A 25113-nucleotide genomic window follows, 5' to 3' on the forward strand; every position below is an offset into this window, starting at 1 on the left:
CTGAACCTTACTATTGATGAAGAGTTTGGTAGAAGTTTTTGAATTTTCGAATTTTGAATTTTTGAAATACTCTCTAATTCTTCTACAGTAAAATCTACTTTTAAACTAGATTTGAGAATTCATGGGTTTTGTCTTACTTTAAACATTTGTAATTTGCCTACTTTATAAAATTTATAATAATAAATTTTACATTGGATTCTATTGATAATTACATACTCAGTGCTAGGTAGATAAGCACTTGGAAGCATAAAATGGAACTCATTTTGTGTCAAATAAGATTATGTTAATTGTATCACTGATTCTTAGCACATTTCTAGATCATAGTACATGCTTATAAATATACTTTTGAAAGCTGAATTATGTTTAATCAGGTTCACTTTACTTTTAAGCTCAAAATATCATTATAGTATTCATTGACATTCTTTTTACAAGAAGACTATTTTATTTCATCTTTTTAATCTTAATGTTATACATAGATTAGTTCTCAGTGACTTTGCTGAGTAAAAAATTTCTATTCCAGTTATGTTAATTTTGGAACAGTGTAGTGTTTATGAACAAGTATAGTATTTTCTAGAAGTTTAACTCTTATTTAAGACTATAAAAAACACAGACCAGAAGAATTTTTATTAGGATTTGGGATCATGTGCAGAATAAATGAATGACGAGTCTATAAATCACACTATTTTTATTTTATATATAATTCCATCCCAGCACTGATCTGTGTGTTATCTGTATTTATCTGTGTTTATCTGAATTCAAAGAACAAGGTGCATTCTACTGTCACATATAATGAATTAGAACAAATTAAAAAAAAACTTGGAAAAGTAAATAATCTTTTTTCTGGACTTTAGAGACATAAAGTAAACTATTAAGAATTTCTTCAGGGAGTTGGCATTTTCATTCCTTGATATAGTACTTGCCTATGAGTATATGCAAGTGTGGCTTACTCACAAGCACCACACACACAAAAGTGAATGTATTCAATTATTGTCATAAAATTATCATAGATTAAAGTTCATTTTTTAACTTTAATATTTTTTTATATCCAGCTTTTTAGTATCTTTTTATCCTCAGCAGTATCTTTTTACATGTAAAATATATGTTCATGATAATAAATGATATCAAGTTTTGTAAAATGTATTTAGCATTACGTTCACTTAGCCTGTGATTTTAATATCACTGAGTAAGCGACATCTTAGGTAATTCAGTTCATGTCAGTTTCAAGTTGTTTTAAGGAAGTTTTTTTTTTTTTTTGGTAGGTAAAATGGTATTATGGATATATATCTGTACACCTATTTATGTCATTGAAATGACCAAATTGATCATAAAAAAATCAAGTACTGACATTTAGTAAAAGAAAATTCAGGGAAAAAAATACAAATACTTTATCATAAATATTCTTTTAGAGCGATTTTTCTGCATTGACTGGATTTATTAAGATATTTAAAAACTTTAAGTGTGGTGAACTTTGGAATGAAAATACTTTCCTTTCCTGGAGTAAGTTTGGAATTATTTATTGTTCTAAAAAACTTTTGCAATATAATGAAGATTTAGATTACATTTCTTGGAAGATACATTATCAGTTTAAAATTCAGATTACAGTCTTGAAATTCAGTGACAAATATACAGGATAGAAATATGTTTGTTTATCCTTAGAAGCTTTTTTCCTTATTGTCATATCATTAATCTTATATTTGATGTATTGCAGTAAGTTCCTAATTGGTTTCTTTGTCTTTGATATCACAGTTATTCAGAATCACCTTTCATAGAGTGCTTGCCTTGCATGCACAAGGTCTTGAGTTCAATCCCCTGCACTACAAAAAAAAAACAAAAAACAAAAAAAAAAACTACAAAATCACCATTCATGTGGTCTCTAATTATCTTCCTAAAACACTGATTGTTTGCCTTACTTCTTAAATGTTTGTAAGCTAAACCTACCCTGATATTTAAAGTCCTCATCTTCCTTAAGCATCATCCTTTTACCACTCTGTAAGAATTGTTTTCTTCTTCCTCTGCACACTGTATTAGTATCTGTTTAGCATTATTTTCAAACTTGTCTGGTAGTTGTTTGCACTTAGTGTTGTCTTTTTGTAGAAGGCATTGATAATAATAAAATCAATTTTTGTATTTCTTTTCAACAATGGCTAGGTACTGTTTTACCCATGATATGTAATTGGTGGTAGATATTTGCCGAGTAGAGTTTGTATGTATGATGTCCAGTTAATCAAAATATATTGTGTCCTTATCCTTTGGACTATTCTTTTCTAATATGTCAGATAATGTATCTGCTTTGAGGAGGAGTTAGTTTTAAATGTAATGCTAATGTTCACAGTTGTTCAGATAGTCCAGCATCTCCAAATTTCTGTGTCTTTGTGTTTTGAGTATTAAGTTAGGTTTACTTTGGGGAGTTTGGTTTGGTGGGGAGAGTTTTTCTTTAGAATGCTTAGTATTTTTAGTAAATAACAGTTTTTTCTTTAAACAAATCGACCTCTGCAATGAAACACCACCTTTACTCTTTCAAAACCAAAAGGATTTAACATGCACAAAACTATAGAGACTCATAAAAAAGCCTCTTTCTATATATGCATATCTCTCAGGTTCAGTATTACTGACAGCTTTGTTTTCCTTAAGTATTTTATGACAGAGCCCTAACATTATTTTTACATTCTGCAGTATGCATGTCTAAAAGATAAAGGACATTTTTACATTTTTTATATTACTACAGTAATATCTTTATAGTAACTAATAGCTAGTACTTATGTATATTTCCTGTCATTTCAAAAATGCAATCTTTTATAGTTGGCTTGTTTGAATCAGAATTTAAATGTCCATATTTTGCTGATTATATTTTTCAATTCTCTTTAATTTAGAACAGTTCTTTTTTGGGTTTTTTTTTTTTGTTTTTTTTTTTTTGTTTTTTTTTTTTTTTTTGCTCCATTCTGTTTAAGAAACTGGTTGGTGATACTATAAAATGTTTCACATTTTTAGATTTGTCTGTGTTCTGTTTATTAACTCAGTGATTCTCAACCTCCTTGCTCCTTCCAGGGTTTTATGGGGTGGGGATTCTTTTCTCTTCCAAGGGGATATTTGGCAATATTGGAAACATTTTTGATTGTCACAAGATGGGGTAGTGTTGCTACTGGTCTCTAATGAGAAAGGACCACAGATGCTGTTAAATATCATAAAGTGAAGAGCACAGCTCCCCAGCAAATAACTGACTCAAACTATCAGTGGTACCTATTTTGAAAAACTGATTTATCTTGTTCTCAAATGCCCCCCCCTTTTTTTTTTCTTTTTTGAAAACAGGGAGTTATTTCTGAAGGCTTTACTAGATTATTTTTTATTTGTAGGGGCAAGAATTCTTCATAGGAGGTGCTGGTTTTTTTTTTTTTTTAATGTTGCATAAATCAGGGACATGTAATGTTTGGTTCTTCCACTCTTAGTAGTTAAATAGTAGATTCAGGTGGTAGCAGCCTGATTTCCTAAATGAAAAGTTTAAACTCTTCTAAAATAGTATAAAAGTAAAACCCTTTATTATTCCATCATTGATTTTTCTGGTGTTAAGAATAATGAACATTGGATAACTAGCCCCTTTGTGGTAAATATTTACCAAACCTATGATTTCTAAGGCTCTTGGCATTGTCTTCTCTACCCCCTCTTCTTTCCCTTTGTTTTATCTTATCTTTTGAGGTACTAGGGATCAACCTAGGACCTTGTGCATACTAGGCCAGTACTCTACCACTGAGGTAATAAGTCTCTAGCCTTTTTTGAACCAGGGTCTCCCCAGTTGCCAGTCTGGCCTTGAACTTGCAGTCCTCCTTCTTTGTTTTTTGTTTTCTTCCTTTCCTCTGGCTCTTGCATTTTGATGGTTCTTCATACATGAATTTGATGCACGCACCATTTCATAAAATATCCAACTGGTTAAAACAACGCATCCAAAATACTTTAATTGTAACTTTAGTTGTCATGCTTTATGTATTCATAACCTTAATACCTTTTTCCCACCCTTAGGGAATACTTAAGACATTCCTTTGCTCTTTATTTCTTCTCTATTTATTTATTATTATTTTTTTAATTTTACAGACTGCATTTTGATTCATTAGAATTATTTCTATGTTTCATTTAAAGAAAATATAAGGGTGTAGCTCAGAGTAGAGCCCTTGCTTAATATGTGAAAGGCCCTGGGTTCAATCCCAAGAATTGTATATAATAAAAGAAAGTATTTAAAATATTTATTTGACTTTCTTAATTCAGACCATTTTTAATGTTTATTTTCCAGAACTTGGTTGTGAATCATAATAAATTTTTTTATAGGAATCATGTAGTACAAATGAGTGAGTTTTCAGTGGGAAAAAGCATTCCGTTTTTAGTCTGAACTACCTCAGCTGAGGATGTAGTAGAGAGCTGTATGCTCATAATTTGACTTAGATTTAAATCACAGATTACTTATTTTTGTGTTTATGAGATTGTACCTTCATGTATGTCAGTCTTTTTTCACTTATTCTATAATGTAGTATAAGATCTCCCCCAGATGAAGAGAACTGGATATTATTTTATGACACCAGGTATCAAACCTGGAGTCTTATGTGTGCTACACCCCGCTGCCCTTAAGTTGGAAAACCAGAAATTGATGTTAAAGTACTCTTTGACTTTCTCTCGGAACTTGTATGGCTCTTTTTTTTCTTTCTTTATTTTTTGCCTTGTTTATTTTTTCATTTGTACACACTTCCATTAAATAAGTTTCTAGATAGTAGGGTTGGTTTTTACAAATCTCTGTGTTACCTAGTACTTAACAGTATCTTTTGTTCATAGAATGTGTTAATCTACTTTTCATTGCTGTGACAAAATACCTGAGAAAAACAACTTAAAAGAAAAGAAAAGAGGGACTGGGGTCGTGACTAAGTGGTAGAGCGCTCACCTAGTACGAGTGAGGCCCCGGGTTCAGTTCTCAACACCACATAAAAATAAAATAAAGGTATTGTGTCCACTTACAACTAAAAAAAAAAAAAAAAAATATATATATATATATATAAAATATATATATATATATATATAAAAGGAAGAGGAGGAAAGATTTATTTTGGCTTAGGATTTTAGAGGTTTCAGTCCATCATTGACTGCTTCATTGTTTTGGGGCTGTTGGTGAGCAGAAGGGTATGACTGAGCAAAGCTGATACCTGATGGCAGCTGGGCAAAAGAATGAGTGAGGGAAAGGGGCCCTGGGACAAGAAATAACCCTCAGGGCATATCCCCAAGTGACCAGCTTCCTCCAACTAGGGCCTACAGTTTCCACCACCTCTTAATAATGTCATCAGCTATGAACCTACCCATGGATCAATCCATTGATGAGGAGAGTCCTCCTGATCCAATCTCTTCCCTGGAATCTCACCTCTGAAAATTGCTGCATTGGGATCAAGCCTTCACACCTGAACCTTTGGGGACCATTCCAGATCCAAAAGTTCTCTATGTAGAATTTCATAGTCATTTAAATTTACTATGCCTGATTCCTTTCTTTTGTCTTCTCATTGGATTAAAATGATTATGGATATTTTAACAGATAAAATATCATTGGGAAGTAGCTTTTTCTTTAGAAAGACTCATCTTTTGGACCATGTTTCAAGATAGGAAGGCACTTTTTACCTCTGTGTAGTTTTGAATCATACCTTGCTGTGACTAAACCATGCCCACAGTTTAATTCCCAAAGTATAACACATTAGTCTCTAATCTTCCCAGACTATAACAGTTTAATTAGTTACCCTATGTAATTTTTGTTTTATCATACCTTTCCTACTGCATTTGAAAATGACTGAACATTTAAAGAATTGTTCTTATATTTTTCTTACCTCCTTAACATCTTAACAGTGGTTTGTGATTGGTAATGTACTTTAAATTTTTATGAAAAATTTCATACAGTTAGACCATTTTCAGACAATTCTGTCTGTTTGCTTTTCAAGTACTAGAAATCTCATTTAATAGTAAATGTGTTTATTAAAAATTATAGTACATTAGGTTACTTGATAGCTGACCATTTATCACCTCATTTAAAGATGGAATATTTGAGAATTCTGATGATTGTTACAGATTTTTTCCTTAAGGTGTGTTTCTTATTCATGACCTTGTGCATATTAGGCATGAGCATGATTGTGGTCTAGGTTGTTAATTGTTTTCATGTATATGTTTTAGTTACTAATAGTGTTAGAATTACCTTAGATTTATCAAGTAAGTTTCTTTGGGTCATTTTAGTAATATAATAATTATTAACTTTATATGAGTAAACAGAAAGAAATATATTTTAATATCTCTTTGTAAGTAGCACTATGATAGGGATTTTTCAGAATGAAAATTTCCTCCATGTCTTAGGAGTTTATAAATCTTTAAATTTCTTTTAATTGAATCTGATTTTTTTTTTTTTAAGGTTAGTGGTTATCAACATATTGTCTGTGGACTTCTCAGGGTCCCAGAGTTCATTTCAGGGTGTTCAAGAGGTCAAAACTATCTTCATCCTAAAACTAAGCTATTGTCATTTTTACCGTTAACATTGCAGTAATGGTACAAAAACATATTTGTAAGTAAATGTTCTGATTTCTTAAGGTCATGGCATCAAACTGTACTAGTTTCATTTTATTCTTTGTTGCCATGCACTTATAGTTAAAGAAAAATTAAAAGCCAATTCCACCTTAAAATGTCCTTGATGAAGCAATAAAAGTTATTAATTTTATAAAACCTCCAGTGTTTAATGCATGTCCTTTTAATATGAGTGGGTGTGACAAAATGGGAGGTATACATAAAGCACTTCTGCTGCATTAAAAAATAAGGTGTTTGGAAGAAAAACTTTTTTTTTTTTTAATATAAGGTGTATTAGCCATATTTTTTCATGATATAACATCTGTACTGAAAAGTGCAGCTGACAAACTATTACTAAAACTTGGTGTGTGGCAGACATTCTAAAACTGAAGTGAACCTGTCACTTTAAGTAACAATATTTATTGCCAATGATAAAGATTCCAAACAAATATAAGAATTTTAAAATTTGTATTTGCCTGGGATTGATATCTTTCCAGTACTTAAAAACTTTTTTCCGATGAATTTAATCGTAATATTAATGAATATGATTTTTTATATTATAGTTTAATTTTAATATCAGGTATCAGTATTTAGTAAATATAACCCTTAGATGAAGTTCTTGGAGCATAGTAGTTCATAAATGTATAAAAGCATCCTGAAAATAATGTGTTTAAAGACTGATTTAAGGTCTGAAGGAGGGAGGGACTGCTGATTTATGTCTTCTCTTCAAGTCAAAGTTTCATAGCCTAATAACTAACTTCATAACCTCATATATATATCATAACCACAGTAAAATTGAAAAGAATACATATGATCTCAGTAAACAAAGTTAGAATGTTCTTGAATAATAAATTCTTACACAAATAGAGTTTCTTTTGTTAAGCAAGGGGCTTAGATACCCTTTTGAATTTATTTAGAATTCTCATAATATTTATCATTGGTAATTATGTTAACATATTTTTCTGTCCCTTCTTCCTTTTTTCTCTTTACTCTTTTCCTTTCATTCCCCCCTCCTGTTTTTTTCTCTTTTTCTTTTTTGTATTTGTTTTCTAGGTGGAGTCTTTCATTTTGGATCAGGATGATTTGGAAAATCCAATGCTGGAAACGGCTTCCAAGTTGCTCTTGTCAGGTACTGCTGATGGTGCAGACCTCAGGACAGTAGATCCAGAAACACAGGCTAGACTGGAAGCACTATTAGAAGCTGCAGGTATGTCTGTAAACTCTACATAATAAAAAGTCTACTTTATTATCCAGAGTTGCACATAAATCTAATAAAAGCTCTTGTTATAATAAATGTGTGATTTTTGTGTATTTAGTATGATAACTATTCATAAAGATTAGTCATTTACTTTCTAGAGAATTACATGGAACATGTATTAAAACACACTTTCATTTTCATTACCTGAGTGAAATGCACATTCTGTAGTTATTTTACAATAAAAGAACTTTGAGTTGATTTTCTTTATTCATGAATTCGTATTTGTGAATTTGTGTACCTACGTGCCAAAATGTACTCATAAGCCCCAAATCAGTATTCAGACTTATGTTGCACAGAACAGCAAAATTTTGAGTCACCATACCTGCATGTTCCCAGCTAAAGTCAAGCAAGATGATGCTTTCTACTGCCTTGTTTTAACTCTTGTACTCTTGTACTGTAAGCAAGTGTTTTTTGTTTTTTGTTTTTTTAAGTTCGTAGATGAACCCAATACCTTTATTTATTTTTTATGTGATGCTGAGGATCAAACCCAGTGCCTCACATGCTAGTCAAGTGCTCTTCCACTGAGCCACAACCCTAGCTAGCCCTAAACAAGTGTTCTTTAGCAGTCTGTCTAGTGCCATATTTTTTACATTTTTGTCCCCCACCCCTTTATTTTTAAGTACTGGGGATTAAACCTCAGGGTGCTTTACCAGTCAATGAGCTATACCCCTAGCCCTTATCATCTTTTTATTATGAGACAGAATCCAGTTGTTGCTTGGTTGCCCAGGCTGACCTCAGATTTGCAATTCCTGTGCTTCAGCCTTCCAAGTCACTAGAATTAAAGTTGTGCGCCATTGAATCTGGCACATTTTTGTGCCTTTTTTCTTTTGTTACTAGTGATTTCAACTTTTAAAATGACTTCTGGGCTGGAGTTGTGGCTCAGAGGTAGAGTGCTTTCCTGGCATGTGTGAAGCCCTGGGTTTAATCCTCAGCACCACATATAAATAAATAAATAAAACAAAAGATTCATTGAGAACTAAAAAGTATTTTAAATAAGTAAATAAATAAAATGATTCCCAAGCATAATTCTGAAGTGCTATCTAGTGTTCCTTAGTATGAAAAGGTGTACCTTAATATGAGAAAGCCTTATGGAGAAAATCTGTATGTTAGGTAAAGTTTCAGGCATGAGTTATTATGCTATTGACTGTGAGTTCAATGTTCAACAGTACATGTCAAATAAGATGTAAACAGAAACACATGGAACAGGTGACGTATTACTGAAAATGCTAACCAGAGACTTGAATTCACCTAATCCTATATTTGTCGTAGGAGCAGTGGTTCAGTATTTACTAATTCAAGTTTGCAGCAACTTCATAGAACATAACTACCATAAATAATTTTAAGTGACTATATATAATTTACCCTGGGTATTGGTATAGGCTGTTTCTTGTCACCTTGCACAGTGAATCATCATAATTTTGTAGTGAATCGTAGTGTCCCCATAAGTATGTTTTAATTAGAGATTATGTACATAATCAAAGATTTGGTACCATATATATAAAATGTCCTAAATGTAAGATGATAATAACTCTGAATCTCTATAATCATTTTTAAAAACCCTGTATTAAGTTTTTAAAAATAGGCATAAATATACTGTGAACATTGTGGCTTGAAAACTGATACTCTATATATTGTATATTGAATGCATGTTAACTGCTATTATATATTGTATATTGAATGCATGTTAACTGCTATATTATTATTGCATAAAACTGACTTATTAGTAGTGTTCAGTAATTCTTTCAGTACATATCTTATAACAGCATCTAAATGTTGGAATGACTCTTGATTAAGTCATAGAATGGATTATTAATGCAAGGTGGTGTTTTTGAGTGTAGAAAACTGTTTTTAAAGAATAGTAGAGACATAATTTAGGTTTTGCTAGAAATTTGCTATTGCTATGGAAACGAGAATTATACTATAGAAGTGTGAGAATTATGAAATAATTTATTTCATAAATATGTTTATAAATACAGTTTATTTTGTTTTGTCATATATTATTTGAAAATATTTTTTCTACAGAAAGATGACTCAGGTTGAATATATTGCAGTTTAAATGCTTAAAAGACTAATAGAAGAGGGATATTTGTTTTCTGTTGGCTCCAGAGGCACAACCAGGTTCAAAGATGGAAGTAGATTTCAATTGATAGCTGACTTTTGGAGATAAGAGTGCCTCTTTGTAGGATGCTAATAGTTGCTTCACTGTTCTTATTTTTGTATTCTTTTTTTTTTCTTTACAGTAGCTATCAAGCTGACCTCCTTTTCCCCTTTCTTCCTCATTTATCTTTCTTTCACTTCTCGTCTCCCTCCTTTTTTTCCTTCCTAGTAATGAAAATTTTCAAACAGAAGCTTAGAATAGCAAAATAAGCCCTCTGTATCATCATCCATTTTCAGTAGCTATTCCTATATGGGCATTGTGGTTTCAGGTTTATCCATTTTCATTTCTTTTTACATTTGATTTATTTGAATCAGGATCCAAATAAAGTTATCCTATTTTAAAGTATTATTTTTCCTAAGTGTATTTAATCATACTTCTCCTTTTTTTCTCTTGTTAAAGCAGCAGTTATTTGGACCACTATGTGGATTTTGTCATTATTCCTCTATGAGTTAAATTTTCCATAAACCAGGATTTAGATCCAGATATTTGATTAACTCCAGTTTATTTTGTTTTTGTCAAGAATAGTCTTTCATGGTACTGTATATTTCCTTATGTATCTCATAGATACTATCTGGTTGTTTTTCTTTTCGTGATATTGATATTAAATAAGGTTTAAATATCTAATGCTTTATTTGAGAAAGGATGCATGGGAGGTAAAAATTGTTGAGACCTGTCTGAAAATGTCTTTCTTACTATTCTTGTACTTAATAGTCTGATTATGTACAGAATTCCAGTTTAAAAATAATTTTTCTTCAGACTTTTAGAAGCTACTACACCATTGTCTTCTACTTTCTGGTGTTGCTTTTTGAAAAGTTTGATAGCACTTTTATAATTTTTTCCAATCTGTACCAGTTTTCCCTATTATTCTTCAAAGCTTTAGAATTTATGTCCTTTTAAAATTTTGATCTTGTTTGGAATACTTTGGTTGTTTTTCATGCTTAGTATTTTCCTCAGATGTCTGGTGATCACTGTGTTCTATTTGTAGTCAACAGCAATGACATAAAAAGATAAATTAGAAAATTTACAAATATGGTTTTCTCCATTCATATGCTTCTCTATAAAACATGTATTGGTTTCCTGTTGTAGCATAACAATTTATTTTAAAACAAGGCTGTGTGAAATGGCATCCATTTATTATCTCTTAGTTTCTGCTATGATTCTCTTGCTTAAGGTCTCATTGGGCTAAAATTGCCTGTGCTGAGTTCTTAAATGTTGGCTTTGAAAGAAAGTTCACTTCCTGTTTCATTGTTATTAGTAGCAGAGTTCACTTCTTTCCAGTTAGAACTGAGATCCCCCTCTTATGGTCTATCAGCTGGAACTCTACTTACCTCTCTTAAGGATGCCCACATTCCTTGATACACATTGATCTCTTGATAAATCAAGATCTCCTTGATAGAGATCTGTAAGTGAAGAGTGGCACAGAGTGGCACAGAGTGGCTCACACAGTTCTTTTATTCCCCAAATTTCTAACTTCCAGCCAAAGAAATCTTTCTGCCTTTTATGAGCTTGCATGATTGGTTTGGGCCTACCAGGGTTATCTATCTACAGCTGAACTGTGCCCTATAACATAATCTAACCATGTATCAAATTCAGTGTCCCAAGAATTGTGTAAGATATGTGTGCCAGGCAATTGGTAATGTTGAGAACATTATAGAATTCCTAGCACTGATTAGACAGAGACCTTTCATTATTTGGGAACACCTTAAATGTCAGTGTCTTTAGACCTTTTCTCTGTGTCTGTTCAATTTCTCAAAGAAAATGTCTGTTAATTTTTGTTTGTGAACAATAAACCTGGCTGCCAGAATTCTGGGTACTGAGAAGAGAAGAGGACTGAGAATTTCACTGCTCATCTTGTAGGTGTTCAGTTATTCTTCCTTGTCCATTTAGTACTTCATCACCCTTTCCACAATACCTGGTACCTCCTAGTCTGGGGCCTTTCTGGTTCAGATTGGAGATGGAGATTTATGTTCATTGACTCATCACAATTTTTAAACTACTTTTATTGTTTTACAAACAAAGCCTTACTCTTTTATCTGGTACTTCTAACTCCTGAGTCCTGTTAGGGTGATTGCCTGTTTCTTTCTGATAGTGTGTTTCTGCTTGTTCTGTTGTTAAGTCAGTTACATCTACAAATTTGTCTTCATAAATGTTTTTTAGATTTAAAAATATTCCCTAGTTTTATCAAAGATGGAGTTTCTGTTGCATTCTAGTCCTCTTTTAAAAATTATTTTAAGGAGGAAAACAGTTATTTACTTCCTTATCTTAAAATCAGAAATCCAGATATTTTAATGTGTCTTCTTTCTTAAGTTTTGTGGTTCTCTTCACTTGCTTAAATTTCAGAAGTTGGAAAGAATAATGTGGTCATCATCATCTTTCTTGACTGGTGCTGATTAATTGGAGACAAATGATCATTATAATGCAGAATAGCTAGACTAGTATAATTAGTTTTTGATCACTACTTATTAATTCAAAAGGTTACCATCTATATCTTTAGTTACTTCCTGTTTTAGTTCTAGAATTTATTATGAAGTATTTTGATCAATATTTATCTTGCCTAGTTCCTTTTGCTATCACTGACAATTATTTGTTATACAGTTAATCTAGGTTGGCTGCAAAATTGAAACTAATTCTCTCACATGGAAATCTGTGACCTTGATCTTAGTGGTGCCATAGTATTCTTTTAAGTAATAAAGATGATCTACTGAATAAATATTACTGTAGCAGATTCAAAATATAGTATTACTTTTAGTATTAGTGAAACAAATTATACAGTAGGTATTTCTTAACAGACTAAGACTTTATTATCTTTTGCATATTTTGATTAGCAAATAGGAAATTTACTCTGAACATCTTGTTATAGCTAAAATCATAGTCTTCTTCCCAGATTATCTTTCATCTTATAGGATATATTTGATACCTTAGATTTTTTTTAGAAAAAATGTAAGTGTAAAGTTTCTTTTTATAAACTTTAAACTTTAAATCCAAACATATTTATTGTACCCCTTTTAGTGTTACAAAATATATTTATTTGTGCAGTTATGTTTATTACCAAATGGTCCTTTATTCTGCCTTTGTTCTAAAACCTATATTGGTGTCTCTTAAACCTCACTTGGCATTTGAATCACTTGAGGATCTTTTAAAAATATAGGTTTTAGATCAGTAAATCTTGGGGTCTGAGATTCTGAATTTTTGACAAGTCCCCAAGTGATAGCAGTGCTTCTATTCAATGGACCACATATTTGAGTAACAGGGTTCTATAATATCCTGATATATTGGATATTAAAGATTCTCAATCTTCACTGTACATCAGAATTGCTTTAAATATGTGACTGCCAAGGCCTTAATTTCTACCTGCTGCAGTAGATCTGTAGAAGAGCTTAGAATCTGTATTTTTGAAAAGTATACAGTGATTCAGTGCCTGGATTAAGCACCACTGAGTTATAATGGTTAGAGGTAAGCTTGCTTTACAGGGATATCTGGAAAAGTAATAAGTGATGTTTCATTTAGATGGTTACTAACCATTTCTGCTTTTGAATTTTTTTCCTTTTGCTCTTCTGAATGATTTTTAGAATGGTACTTTTAGATACGATTTTGACTATATGTAGTAAGTATATGTAGTAAGTAGACATAATTTGAAATAAGAGATACTCATATATAGGTTATAGTCTAAAACGTCTTATTAGGTCATTTTTGGTCACAGGTCAGCTAAATATACTTGAGCAAAAGTGGACATTTACCAAAAATACAAAGATGATGCTGGTTCTACTGTCGTCAGTGCATCAAAAATAACATTTTCAGGATGCTTTCTCTTTTCTGTTTTTCTACTCTCCCCTGTGTTGACTTTATTTTGGACTTTTTGTTTTTCATGTGGTAATAAAAGTAGCTAAGTAGTGCTTGACTCATACCTTTCTAATTTAACAATCTTTGAACATACGTTCTTTTTCCAAAGACATGATAGACTTCTGAGGACCCCTAGTTGCCCCAGCATAGGCTAACGACCCATTTCTGACATCGAGGGGGTGATAGGATCACAGAGTTATGAGCCACATGGGAGGAATAAGATTTTTAGAAAATTTCAGGAGTTTCTCCCTTGTAATTCTAGAAAGACAATATATATGGCCACTGTTCCATTTGGAGGTTTTGTTTTGTTTTGTTTTTTATTTTTTTAACATACATAGATTTAAGTAACATGAATTTTGCTTTGTTTTTCCTTTTGGGTGTATCCCTTTGGGTGTGAAAATAATATAATAGGAATAGGAAAATTATCCACGGCTGATGGTAAAGCCTTTGCAGATCCTGAAGTGCTCCGGAGGTTGACGTCCTCTGTTAGTTGTGCGTTGGATGAAGCTGCTGCTGCACTTACCCGTATGAGAGCTGAGAGCACAGCAAATGCAGGGCAGTCGGACAAGTAAGTACTTTTTTGCTGTGATCAGTATAAGAATCATATTTTTAATAGTAAAAATGACTAACTTATTCAGCCGCTTACTTGACACTGTGCTAATTACTTAACATGTAAGCTTATATATACTCATAAAAACCTTATACATCATAAATTTTACTGTGATTTTTTTAGATCAAAAGCTGAGAGAGATGAATAACTTGATCAAGATCAAATAGTGACAAGTAGCAGAGCAGCAGTGTTTGTCTTACTGAAAGACCAACTTCTTAGACAATATAATAAAAAAAACTTTTGCTTACTTTTTTCTTTTTGTGTGACAAAGAGGTAAATCCTTCCCAATTAGTCATCCCATCTTCAGTTCATGTGCATAGTTCTGACCGTTTTAAAGGACATGATTTCATTTGTCTTACTACATTTTTTAAAAAGTAGTAGCTCTAGTTTTCATAATGTGAATGTGAATCTAAGGGAATTAATTTTTGAATTTCTTATAATTTTTTTATACATAATACTTCAGAGTTAGTAAATATTTTGTGAAATAGTATTCTAAGATTTCCTGATGATGTTATGTAATAAAAATCACACCATCCCATATAAACACAATATTTGTATGCGTGTAAATGGATATAAATTCTAAGGTGACTACAAAATAATCATTTATATTTTAATTTTTTCAGTCCTCAGTGACATTCCCCCTACCCCTAAAATAAAGCCATTTTGCTTACTTTAACAATTGAGAAAATGGGAGTATTCTATTATAGCTTGCCTCACGTAGCAATGGGGATATATTCTGAGAAATGCTTCTGTAGATTATTTCATTGTTATGTGAGCATTAGAGAATATGCTTGTTGATTTAAGACAGCTAGTGCCTTTGTAGGTGATAATCTTATGGGGGTCACTGTTGTATATGTACAGACCATTGTTGACCAAAATGTCATTAGGGCATATGTATGTTTGTGTGTATATGTATGTTTGTTTTGTATATGTGGGGTTAGAGAGAAAACAACAGCATTTAAGAACCATCTTAAAATAATCGTCTGCTACTGTTTTTATGCAATGTCTTCTGAGAGTATAAAGGAGGTTATATAGAATTAACAGATGTATGAATTTGCTGTTTCTATTAACTTTGTTAGTTGTGACCTAGATTTTTGCATTTTTATTAATTCACCACTTTTCTAGATGGACTTTCTTTACTTAACATTGGGTTCTATTGCTAGTTAATATTCAGTTCTTTTAGCCTAAAATATTATTGATCATGTCCAAATATTTTTTAATATGTCTGCTGACACTATTAAGAGAGAAAATTAAAAATACGTTGAAGTTCTTAAGACTAGTTCAAACTGAAAATTAAAAAAAAATTATTTTACATTGAAACAGTAAAGCATGTTTATAATAATCTTATTCAACAAAGCTTGAAAAATATGTAGTTAAATGCAGTGAGTTCTACGTGCCTCTTTTTATGTTGTGTGGTGCCATGTGCCAGATTTAATATGCCCTTTTCTCAAAGTTCTGAAGTTCAACTATTCCTAGAGTAGATCCTATAAGGTTTTAAAGTTAACATACACATGGATATTGAATGAAAAGTCAAAATGGTGGAGGAGGAAGAGTGCATGAAAAAGTGAGAGATAATACCTTGAAAGAGAGAAAAGATATTTTTTGTACAAGAAGTGTATAGTGAGAAGGATTTGTCTTAACTTGCTTAAAAGTTAAAACCTGGGTGTGGGTACTTTCATTGTCCTATGAAGTGACAAATTAAGAGACTTTTAAGAGGCAAACTTGTTGAGCATCATTGTTTGAAACTTTTTCTTTGGTAAAGAGAAAATACAGTTAAGAAAATGAAATAATATGGTGTGGCATACATTGATAAGAAATATTGGTTAAAAAAAAACTAGTCTAATGGGGACTAGTACTAGGGTACTAGAGTAGTGTTTGGTTTGGAGGTCATGTTGCATTTTTAATTTGGGGGAAGGTGTTAAGGAAGCCCCCATGGCTTTTATGGCAAAGACCTGAAATGGGTAAAGGAGAGATCTATATCTAAAAGAGGAGCTACCTTGGCACAGGGGACAGCAAATGGAAGTATGTGTAGGTTGGTACTTATTTAGCATATTTGATGAATAGCAAGACCACTGTGGCTACAGTGAAAAGAAAACTGTGACAGGAGGAGATGGAGCCAGTGTAAAAGGGAGAAAGCTCATGGTATCCTGCCACTGATCAGATCCTATAAGGATCTAAGTTTTTACTGTGAGTGAGATTAGAGGATTTTGAGCAGAGGAGTGGTATGATTTACTTTCCTTTAAAATACTTGTCCTTTTCTTTTGCCTGCCTTTTTGAAAAGAGTCTGTAGAGCAAAGGTGAAAGCAGAGCAACTGGTTAGGAAATTTTGTCATAATCCAGGCTAAAGCTGATGTTCTTGAATAGCAAGCAGTGAGGAAAAGAGATTGATTGTGAGTGGTTTTAGTAACTGAAATGACAAGGCCATGTTTCAGAGGATGATATATGAATTGAGTTATATTTGAAATAAAGTTAATACTACTGGCCCTGTATTTTTATTCAGAAGTGAAAGGAATGTCTAATATACATTCTTTTAGAAGGCTTAAAGGGCAAAAACTTTTGTCTTAGTCTAATTTTGTGTTTCATTGTTTCCATTCCTTATACTTGAATCTAGTTTTTTTTTTTTTGCCTGAAATATGATTATATAAATAAATACCCTGAGATTCATTAATAATTATTTTATTAGTATAACATGCCCCATGTTTTTTTCTATGCGGTTTCTGTTTACTTGATCAAAGGACCTAGGTCTTTATAATTAGTACAAATTTTCTCCATTTTACACTTTTTATTTTTGCTAAAGTTTCATACAATTTTCTAGGATCTGAACAAAGTTAAGTATAATTATAACCTGTATTTTATGTGAGATTTCTGTAGAATTTTTTTTTTTTTTAGTTGAACCCAGGGGTGCTCAATCACTTTGCCACATCCCCAGCCCTTTTTTTATATTTTATATAGAGACAGGGTCTTGCTGAGTTGCTAAGTGCCTCACTAAGTTGCTGAGACTGGCTTTGAACTCACAATCCTCCTGCCTCAGCCTCCCAAGCTGCTTGGTTATAGGTGTGTGCCATGGTGTCTGGCGAGATTTCTATGGAATTTTATCTTAAAATTTTTGTTAGTTCTCCCCTTACAGTAAGTTAAATTAGATATACTTTATCTTTGAGTTGCAAAACTAAAAATATTTTAGAATATTTGATTTTTTGTTTGTTTCATTGGCTTTTTTCTTTTTGTACTGGTGATTGAACTCTGGTACTGTACCACTGAACCTAAGACTTTTTTTATTTTTTAATTTTAAGATAGAGTCTTGCTAAGTTTTCTAGGCTGGCCTCGAACTTGCAGTCCTACTGCCTTAGCCTTCCAAATTGCTAGGATTACAGTTGTGTGCCACCACACCCTTCATAATATTGATCATTTTAGTTTATTGACTTTCATGTGTAGATTTTAAGTTCAGTGAGCTCCATTTTAGATTTCTGATATGTAATTTGTTATGATTATTGAAATAGTTCCTCTTGTTTAGTGCTGTTATCAAGAGTGACAAAATCAAGTTAAACTGTACAATTTTTTTATATTATCTTCTAATCCTACAATATTCTTCACCTAAATAGCCGCAGTTTGGCAGAAGCCTGTTCAGAAGGAGATGTAAATGCTGTGCGGAAGTTACTCATTGAAGGCCGAAGCGTGAATGAACACACGGAGGAAGGGGAAAGTCTCCTTTGTTTAGCTTGTTCTGCTGGCTATTATGAGCTTGCACAGGTTTGTCTCATCAAAATAAATTTCTTTTTAAAAATCTGGCCTACTTAGTAAGAAATAGTAAAATAACCCTTTCAACCATTAAGTTCATTTCCACATACATTTTGTTAGATAAAGTTCGTATGTTTATTGACTTATAAGTAGATGTTAACAGTGTTCATTTTTTTTCATGATGCCCTGGGTTCTATCCCTATACTGCAAAACAAAAACAAATAAAAAATAGATAAAATAATTTTTTAATATTCTTTACACTTTATTTTTCTTAAGGTTTTGTTGGCAATGCATGCAAATGTGGAAGATAGGGGAATCAAAGGTGACATTACACCTTTAATGGCTGCTGCTAATGGAGGACATGTCAAAATTGTGAAGTTGCTGCTAGCTCATAAAGCTGATGTCAATGCACAGTCTTCAACAGGTCATACATATTTCTTTTTAAGTTTTTCTAAATAGCATCCTTTGGTAATAAATGTTTCACATGGAAGTGGTCATTAGTTTTGCTTTCACAGTTCCCTTATTTCTGAGACTTGTGTAAGAGGTTTAAAGTATATAGAATATATTTTGAGTGAAATTAGTCCCATTTTGTTTATGAGGACTGTTACTTGCCCTTTTAAGTGCCTTTAGATTAGATGAAACATTAATCCAATTAGAAGTACCACCATCTTGCAAAGTCGAAAGGTATGGGTGATATCTCTCAAACCTTGGTTTACTGCTATTTCTGGGGAGAGCAAGAAGGGAGATGGGAAGAATAGAAGGAATAAGGAATAAAAGGTCAGCCCATCATTCCCTACTGTTATTAAACTGTGCCCTGTGAAAAAAGAAATTATAATGAAAAATTGTGTCCCATGGGGACATAACTTTAACCTAAACTCATTTTCTCCCTAGATAGATTTATGTAAAAGTTTTAAAATTAAATGAAAATGTGTTTTGTTCATTTCCTCTGTTTAAAAATTTCATATTTATAGATATTTAAAATAAAATTTAAAATCTACATGGAATTTTTGTTTTAATCAGACATGGGATTTTTTTATCATCAGGAAAGAATGTTTTTGAAATCACTTTATTTTTAAATCAGTTAGTGTTGCAATTTATAGTGAAAAATTTATATTTTTAAAAGGAAAAGTGTAAGATACATTAAAATGAATAATTTTAGATATATAATTAATTCATTAAAAAGAATGCTTATGAAACTTTTTTTGATTCAAATTACAAAAGCATGTTTCTCATTTGAAAGGATAGTTAGTTTCTGGGCACCTCTACTGTCATTTCACAACTCTACAATACTGATAAGTATATGTGATTTTCCTCACTCTTTGACTGGTTTTAAATGGAAAGGGAGTTGATTTCAGAAAGATAAATTGCAATTAAAAAAGAAATTATATACATCTGTCATTCAGTATTTATTATGATTATGGTTTTCCCTTTCAGTGTTCTTAGTATAGATTTTTTAAATGTTTTATGTTAATGTATTTTTGTTTTTCCTCAATAAAATAGGCAATACAGCACTTACATATGCTTGTGCTGGAGGCTATGTAGATGTTGTAAAGGTGCTCTTGGAATCCGGTGCTAGTATTGAGGACCATAATGAAAATGGTCATACTCCTCTTATGGAAGCTGGAAGTGCTGGACATGTGGAAGTAGCCAGATTGCTGCTAGAAAACGGGGCTGGCATTAATACGCATTCCAATGAATTTAAAGAGAGTGCCCTTACATTAGCTTGTTACAAAGGTATAGTATGGACCTTTTTTTAAACAAAAGTTTTAAACATGTGAAACTAGTTATTTTATATGATCTTTTTAAATCAAGTAACAGGACAACATAATCGTATAGTAAGTTACATTTTTAAATGTTAAGTATTTAAAGTATTTTATAGTTTATGTTTACTATGTAAATTTTTAAAATATAGACTCAATATTATAAATATTTTCAATATAAATATTTTCAATAAAAACGACTATCAATTGATTCAATTGTTTTTTATCAGAAACAGTTATTTGATTTTAATATGCACTATACTTTAAGAGGATTTTGTATGTTGGGAATATTTTACCTGGTACAAAAATGGGTACATGATATTGTAAATGCCAACCAACCTGAAAATATTGGTAATACAGAAAATATCCTCCTTCAGGTAGGCCAATTGCCTGAAAAGATGCCTACTGCAAATAATAATGATCTAGATTCTTAAAAAACAGCCACAGAATCAGACAAGTCTCAGATTCCCTCATGTATGACAGATAAGTGACTTTAATGTAAAGTGTTTTTTTTTTTTCCCACTTTAAAGGAACTTATAAAAAAAAGTAGATGCCAACCAATTTTGTGTCTGTAAAGACATTTAGTTCAGTGCTCCATACTGTTTGCAGCTGTGCCATATTTTTACCTTAAACAATTGACTTTGATGTATAATAAGAAAAAGCTTTTGGAAGATCAGGCACAAAATTTAAGGAGGTGCTCACTCAGTCTCAAGGACTGACCCTTCACTTGCACAAAATTGTGAGTGGGTGACTTCTTAAATTTTGCACCCTAGTCCTAGATTTCTTCAATTTAGTCCTAGCCTTGATGTCGTTTGTTTCATTCTATTTAAGAGTGATTGTGGTTGTGTGATGTCTTTTGGAATAATTTACTTTAAAAAATAAGAAAACAATCCTCAGATACATAAATGACTAAAACTTAAGTTAAATTTGAGAAAATATATTTAAAGTTCTTCTGGTAACTGATTTTAATAGATTTTCAGTTAGGAAGCCCTTCTGAAGTCCTTTACTTCTCTAACCCTATTTGGTAATTAGGCAAAGACTGATTTTCACTGGGGAGCAGAGTTAACCTTTGGGATAGGATGATTGGGTTTTTCTACCTTGCACAAATACTTTTAAACCCAGAACTGGGCGCCTTTCACTAAGTCTCCATGTAGCCATTTTTACCTCTCCGCTTTGCTTGCAGCCCCACTCTGCTTTCCAAAAGTAGCATCCACAATTGGGGCTTGCAGGTTTTGATTAGAAACTTGATAGAGAACTGAGTTGGTGGAGAACATCTCTACTACTTCCAGGGATCCATGAGCCTATTTCCTTTTTTTGGTGAGGTTTCTAGGATATAGATTAATAAGGAGACAGAAAAGGTATAAAACTCAGGCTGTCATTGAGTTTTGTTGTGGGTCTTCAGAAGGGAAGAATGACAGGAAAGGGATATGTTGATAGTAAAAATGAGATGTGCCGAATGCTATACTTACTGACCTAATTTTTTAGTGTTTGCCTATGACTCTACTGTCTCTTCTTTCCCAATTCTAGTTGATTAAAATTGATTATAGCTGGTTTCAAATAAACCTGGGGGAAGTGTCCTTTTTCTTTGTTTTGTTGGGTAGTATCTGAAGTCCTTTTAAAATATCTTTAGTCTTTAACCACTCCTAAGGTATCTGTATCATATGGTTTATTTGAAACTATATAAATATGTGTGTATTTGTATGTATATTTATGTTTCTCTCTAAATAAGTGAGTAAATGTAAATTAAAAGATGTTTTCAGGAATATTTTTATACCTGCAATTCCCAGTGTTTACAATTATTCTGAAAAGTTTGTGAATTGGTTATTAGAATTTAAAACATTTCCTCATAGAAATAGCTTGAATGATGATCATCTCAGGGTACTAGTTTATGAAAGCTGATTTATTCCACAGCATAAATAAAATAACTGTAGCGTGCCTGGGCTCATAAGAAAGTTATTCTGGATGTTGGAAAATGGCATCTTTGTTCACCTATAGAAGGGATTTTAGGCAGTAGAGTAAGTAATGAGTAGAGCAGCATGGTCACTTACATAATTTGTGTTTGAAAGTTGAGGGTGGCTTATAGTTGACTTTAGTATTATATTTATAAATTTAATACTATAAGGTAAATATAACTAAATATGATTTCAAAACATTTTTAAATGAAATATTTTTAAGTAACTCTACACAATTTTGGTTTAGGACACCTAGAGATGGTGCGATTTCTTTTGGAAGCCGGTGCAGATCAAGAGCATAAAACAGATGAAATGCACACTGCTCTAATGGAGGCTTGCATGGTAAGACTAGTGAATTACATACATGAAATGTATACTAAATAGGGAGAGACAGATCTAGTGTATGATGAGTTCCTTTTCCTTTTGTACAAAGTTCTGTTTATTATAATCTTATTGTTGAGCAGAACCTTGGCTATCTGAATAATTTTCAGGGCTATTAACTTCTCTTACTTTTTTTCTGAAACTTCATATTTCTGTGGGGTTTTTTTGTCTCATAATTCTAATCTGGTTTATAGTTGACACTAAAGTGACTTTTTAAAAGACTGGTCAATGATATTAAAGAGGAAAAAAAATAAGAGTAGAGTATTATGTGTTACATGATTGCCCTTCTGTCATGTTTTTTTCTGAACCATAGATTCCTCTGTTAAGAATCTCTTTTTAGTATTTGTACTTGGGAATGTGTTGTAATAGTATTAAACTTCTGTATCTTAGTTTATGATAGATGACAAAGAAATGGATTAGAGTAAAATTATAGATTTATGAGGATGACATATCAAACATAGAAAAAGACCCCAAATGAATTTGAAGTTTCTTATATCAACTTCTCATTCAAGAATGATTATTGAAAGGATGTTAAGTTTTATTTACTGATTTTTTAAAATATTAGGTACCATTATTTAAGGCTCCAATTTTCTATTATTTTTCCTTTTGTCCAAATTCCAGAGTTTGCTTAAGTAAATTATTCTTTTGAACAAATATAAGTTGTTTATGAAGATTTTGAGTTCCTTATTCGTAAAAATGAGAACTCTGGCATTGTTTTGAGGATTCAGTGAGCTTATGTGTATAAAACACATCAATAATATTAACAGTTTCAATAATTCCTTTTGATAAGGAAAATTTTAATCATATTGCCACCCTCCACTAGGGGGGAAAAAAAAAACTTAGGTATCGATTAAGAGATTAAAATGGAATATTCTGTAGGACTAACCCACATGCCCTGGAAGTTAATATAAATAAATGAAAGGTATTAGTAGAGGCCAGACATTTGCAAGACTTACTGACAATTAAGATTTTTAAAAAGTTGAACCTCAATAGACATGTAGAAATGAACTTTTCAGGGAGGATTCAGGACTAAGGAAATAGCAAAGTAACCATGATAATAAGATGTTAGAATTGTATGTGATGAGTACAGAGACAAAAATGGGCAAGAAAAATACAAAAGACAATGAATTGTCAATGATGTAAAGTGGGGGAGTGGACATTTTCATTGACAGGAAAAGGAAGTTTTTTAAGTTGCCAGTAATTAGATAAGCTGTGGGAAGAGTGACCAGGTAGAAGACAAAAGATGATAATGTTTTCTTTTCACTGGTGTTCAAATGATGAACAGCAAAGGAAGTAACATGTATACTTTGTGTTTCTCTTAGCACATGTATCCTTCCCACATTCCTTCAAAGAGTACTGCAGGTTTCTTTTTCTACCTAAGTAGAAGTTTGCTTACATTTACGGTTTTTATGAAAATCCTGTTTTCCCTCTCTAAATTTTTCCTTCAGCATTTAAATTTGTATGACCCAGTGTTGGTACTATTTGTGGTTTCACAGTAGTGTCTTGTTTTGTGTACTTAATATTTTTTTTCCTAGTGGTTAATAAGTCTCTTGATGGAAGTTATCATTTTTCTACTTGTTTTATAGTCTTAACAGCTGTTCCTACTTCTGAACTAAATGAATATAGGGAGAGCCTAATAAATACTGATTTATTCAACTGTTAAATGTAGATTTATTCATTCTCCTTTGAGTAGAGATCATAAAGCTTTATTGTATACTAATTGAGAAGTCTTCAGAATTTTAAAGGTTTTTCTTTTAATGGTTCTGATTTAATTTTTTAAATTGCATTATGATTAGGATGGCCATGTTGAAGTAGCCAGGTTACTTCTTGACAGTGGTGCCCAAGTGAACATGCCTGCTGATTCATTTGAGTCACCATTGACTTTGGCTGCATGTGGTGGGCATGTGGAACTTGCAGCTTTACTTATTGAAAGAGGAGCTAGCCTGGAAGAGGTCAATGATGAAGGTTATACACCTTTGATGGAAGCAGCACGGGAAGGACATGAAGAAATGGTGGCATTACTTCTAGGCCAAGGTAACTGTACCAGCCAAGACACTAAATCATAAATTTGTAAAACATAAGAGTATAATTCTATAAAATTAAAACTGAATATTTTACCTTCCTGGTAGATTTATAATAAGATTATTACTTAAACTTATGATAAAGTATTTGATCTAAAAAATGACTTCCATACTATTTTAAACATAGACTAATTTGATGTACAGTTTTTAGAGTCAAGAGCTATGTGAGGGTTGGGGTTGTGGCTCAGTGGTGGAGTGCTTGCCTGGTACTTGTGAGACCCTGGGTTCAATCCTCAGCACCACATAAAAATAAAATAAAGTTAAAAAAAAAAAAAAAAAACTATGTGACTAAAAATACAATTGAGGTCGACGTAGGCTTGTGTGTAGGGGAATTATGAAATTCAGCATTACTCAAGCTAATATATGGAGAGAATTTTGCGGGGAGCAGAACAATTATTAATGAATGTCATGGAACTAGTATTTCATAGAATAATATGGAAACCCCACCATAAGGAGAAAAAGAATGTATATCAGGGCTGGGGATATAGCTCAGTTGGTAGAGTACTTGCCATGCAAGCACAAGGTCCTGGGTTCAAATCCCCAGCACCACAAAAAAAAAAAAAAAAAAACCTAGAAGAATGTATATCAGAATCTGTTGGGTGGGGAGATGGCTCAGCTGGTAGAGTACTTGCCTCGCAAGCACAAGGCCCTGAGTTCGATCCCCAGTACTGTTAAAAAAAAAAAAAAGAATCTGTTAAAATATCCCAGTATATAAAGAACTTGTCTTTTGGGAAAATTAAAAGTTTATTGTGTTAAAATTAAGTTTTAAAGTAA

General features: G+C 32.1%; 1 protein-coding gene across 6 annotated transcripts in view; it reads left to right on the forward strand.

The window, feature by feature from the left end:
- Ankrd17 (ankyrin repeat domain 17) overlaps nt 1–25113 on the forward strand; it is a 149463-nt gene that overhangs the window by 61165 nt on the left and 63185 nt on the right. For all 6 annotated transcript variants that reach the window (XM_047565758.1, XM_047565759.1, XM_047565762.1 and 3 more), the window contains exons 2-8: nt 7618–7771; nt 14232–14388; nt 18030–18177; nt 18442–18589; nt 19666–19899; nt 22125–22219; nt 24055–24292. In XM_047565758.1, coding sequence (XP_047421714.1) covers nt 7618–7771; nt 14232–14388; nt 18030–18177; nt 18442–18589; nt 19666–19899; nt 22125–22219; nt 24055–24292 — 1174 coding nt within the window. The remainder of the gene's footprint in view (nt 1–7617; nt 7772–14231; nt 14389–18029; nt 18178–18441; nt 18590–19665; nt 19900–22124; nt 22220–24054; nt 24293–25113) is intronic.

Source organism: Sciurus carolinensis, chromosome 10, assembly GCF_902686445.1.
Source record: "Sciurus carolinensis chromosome 10, mSciCar1.2, whole genome shotgun sequence".
Taxonomy (NCBI): domain Eukaryota; kingdom Metazoa; phylum Chordata; class Mammalia; order Rodentia; family Sciuridae; genus Sciurus; species Sciurus carolinensis.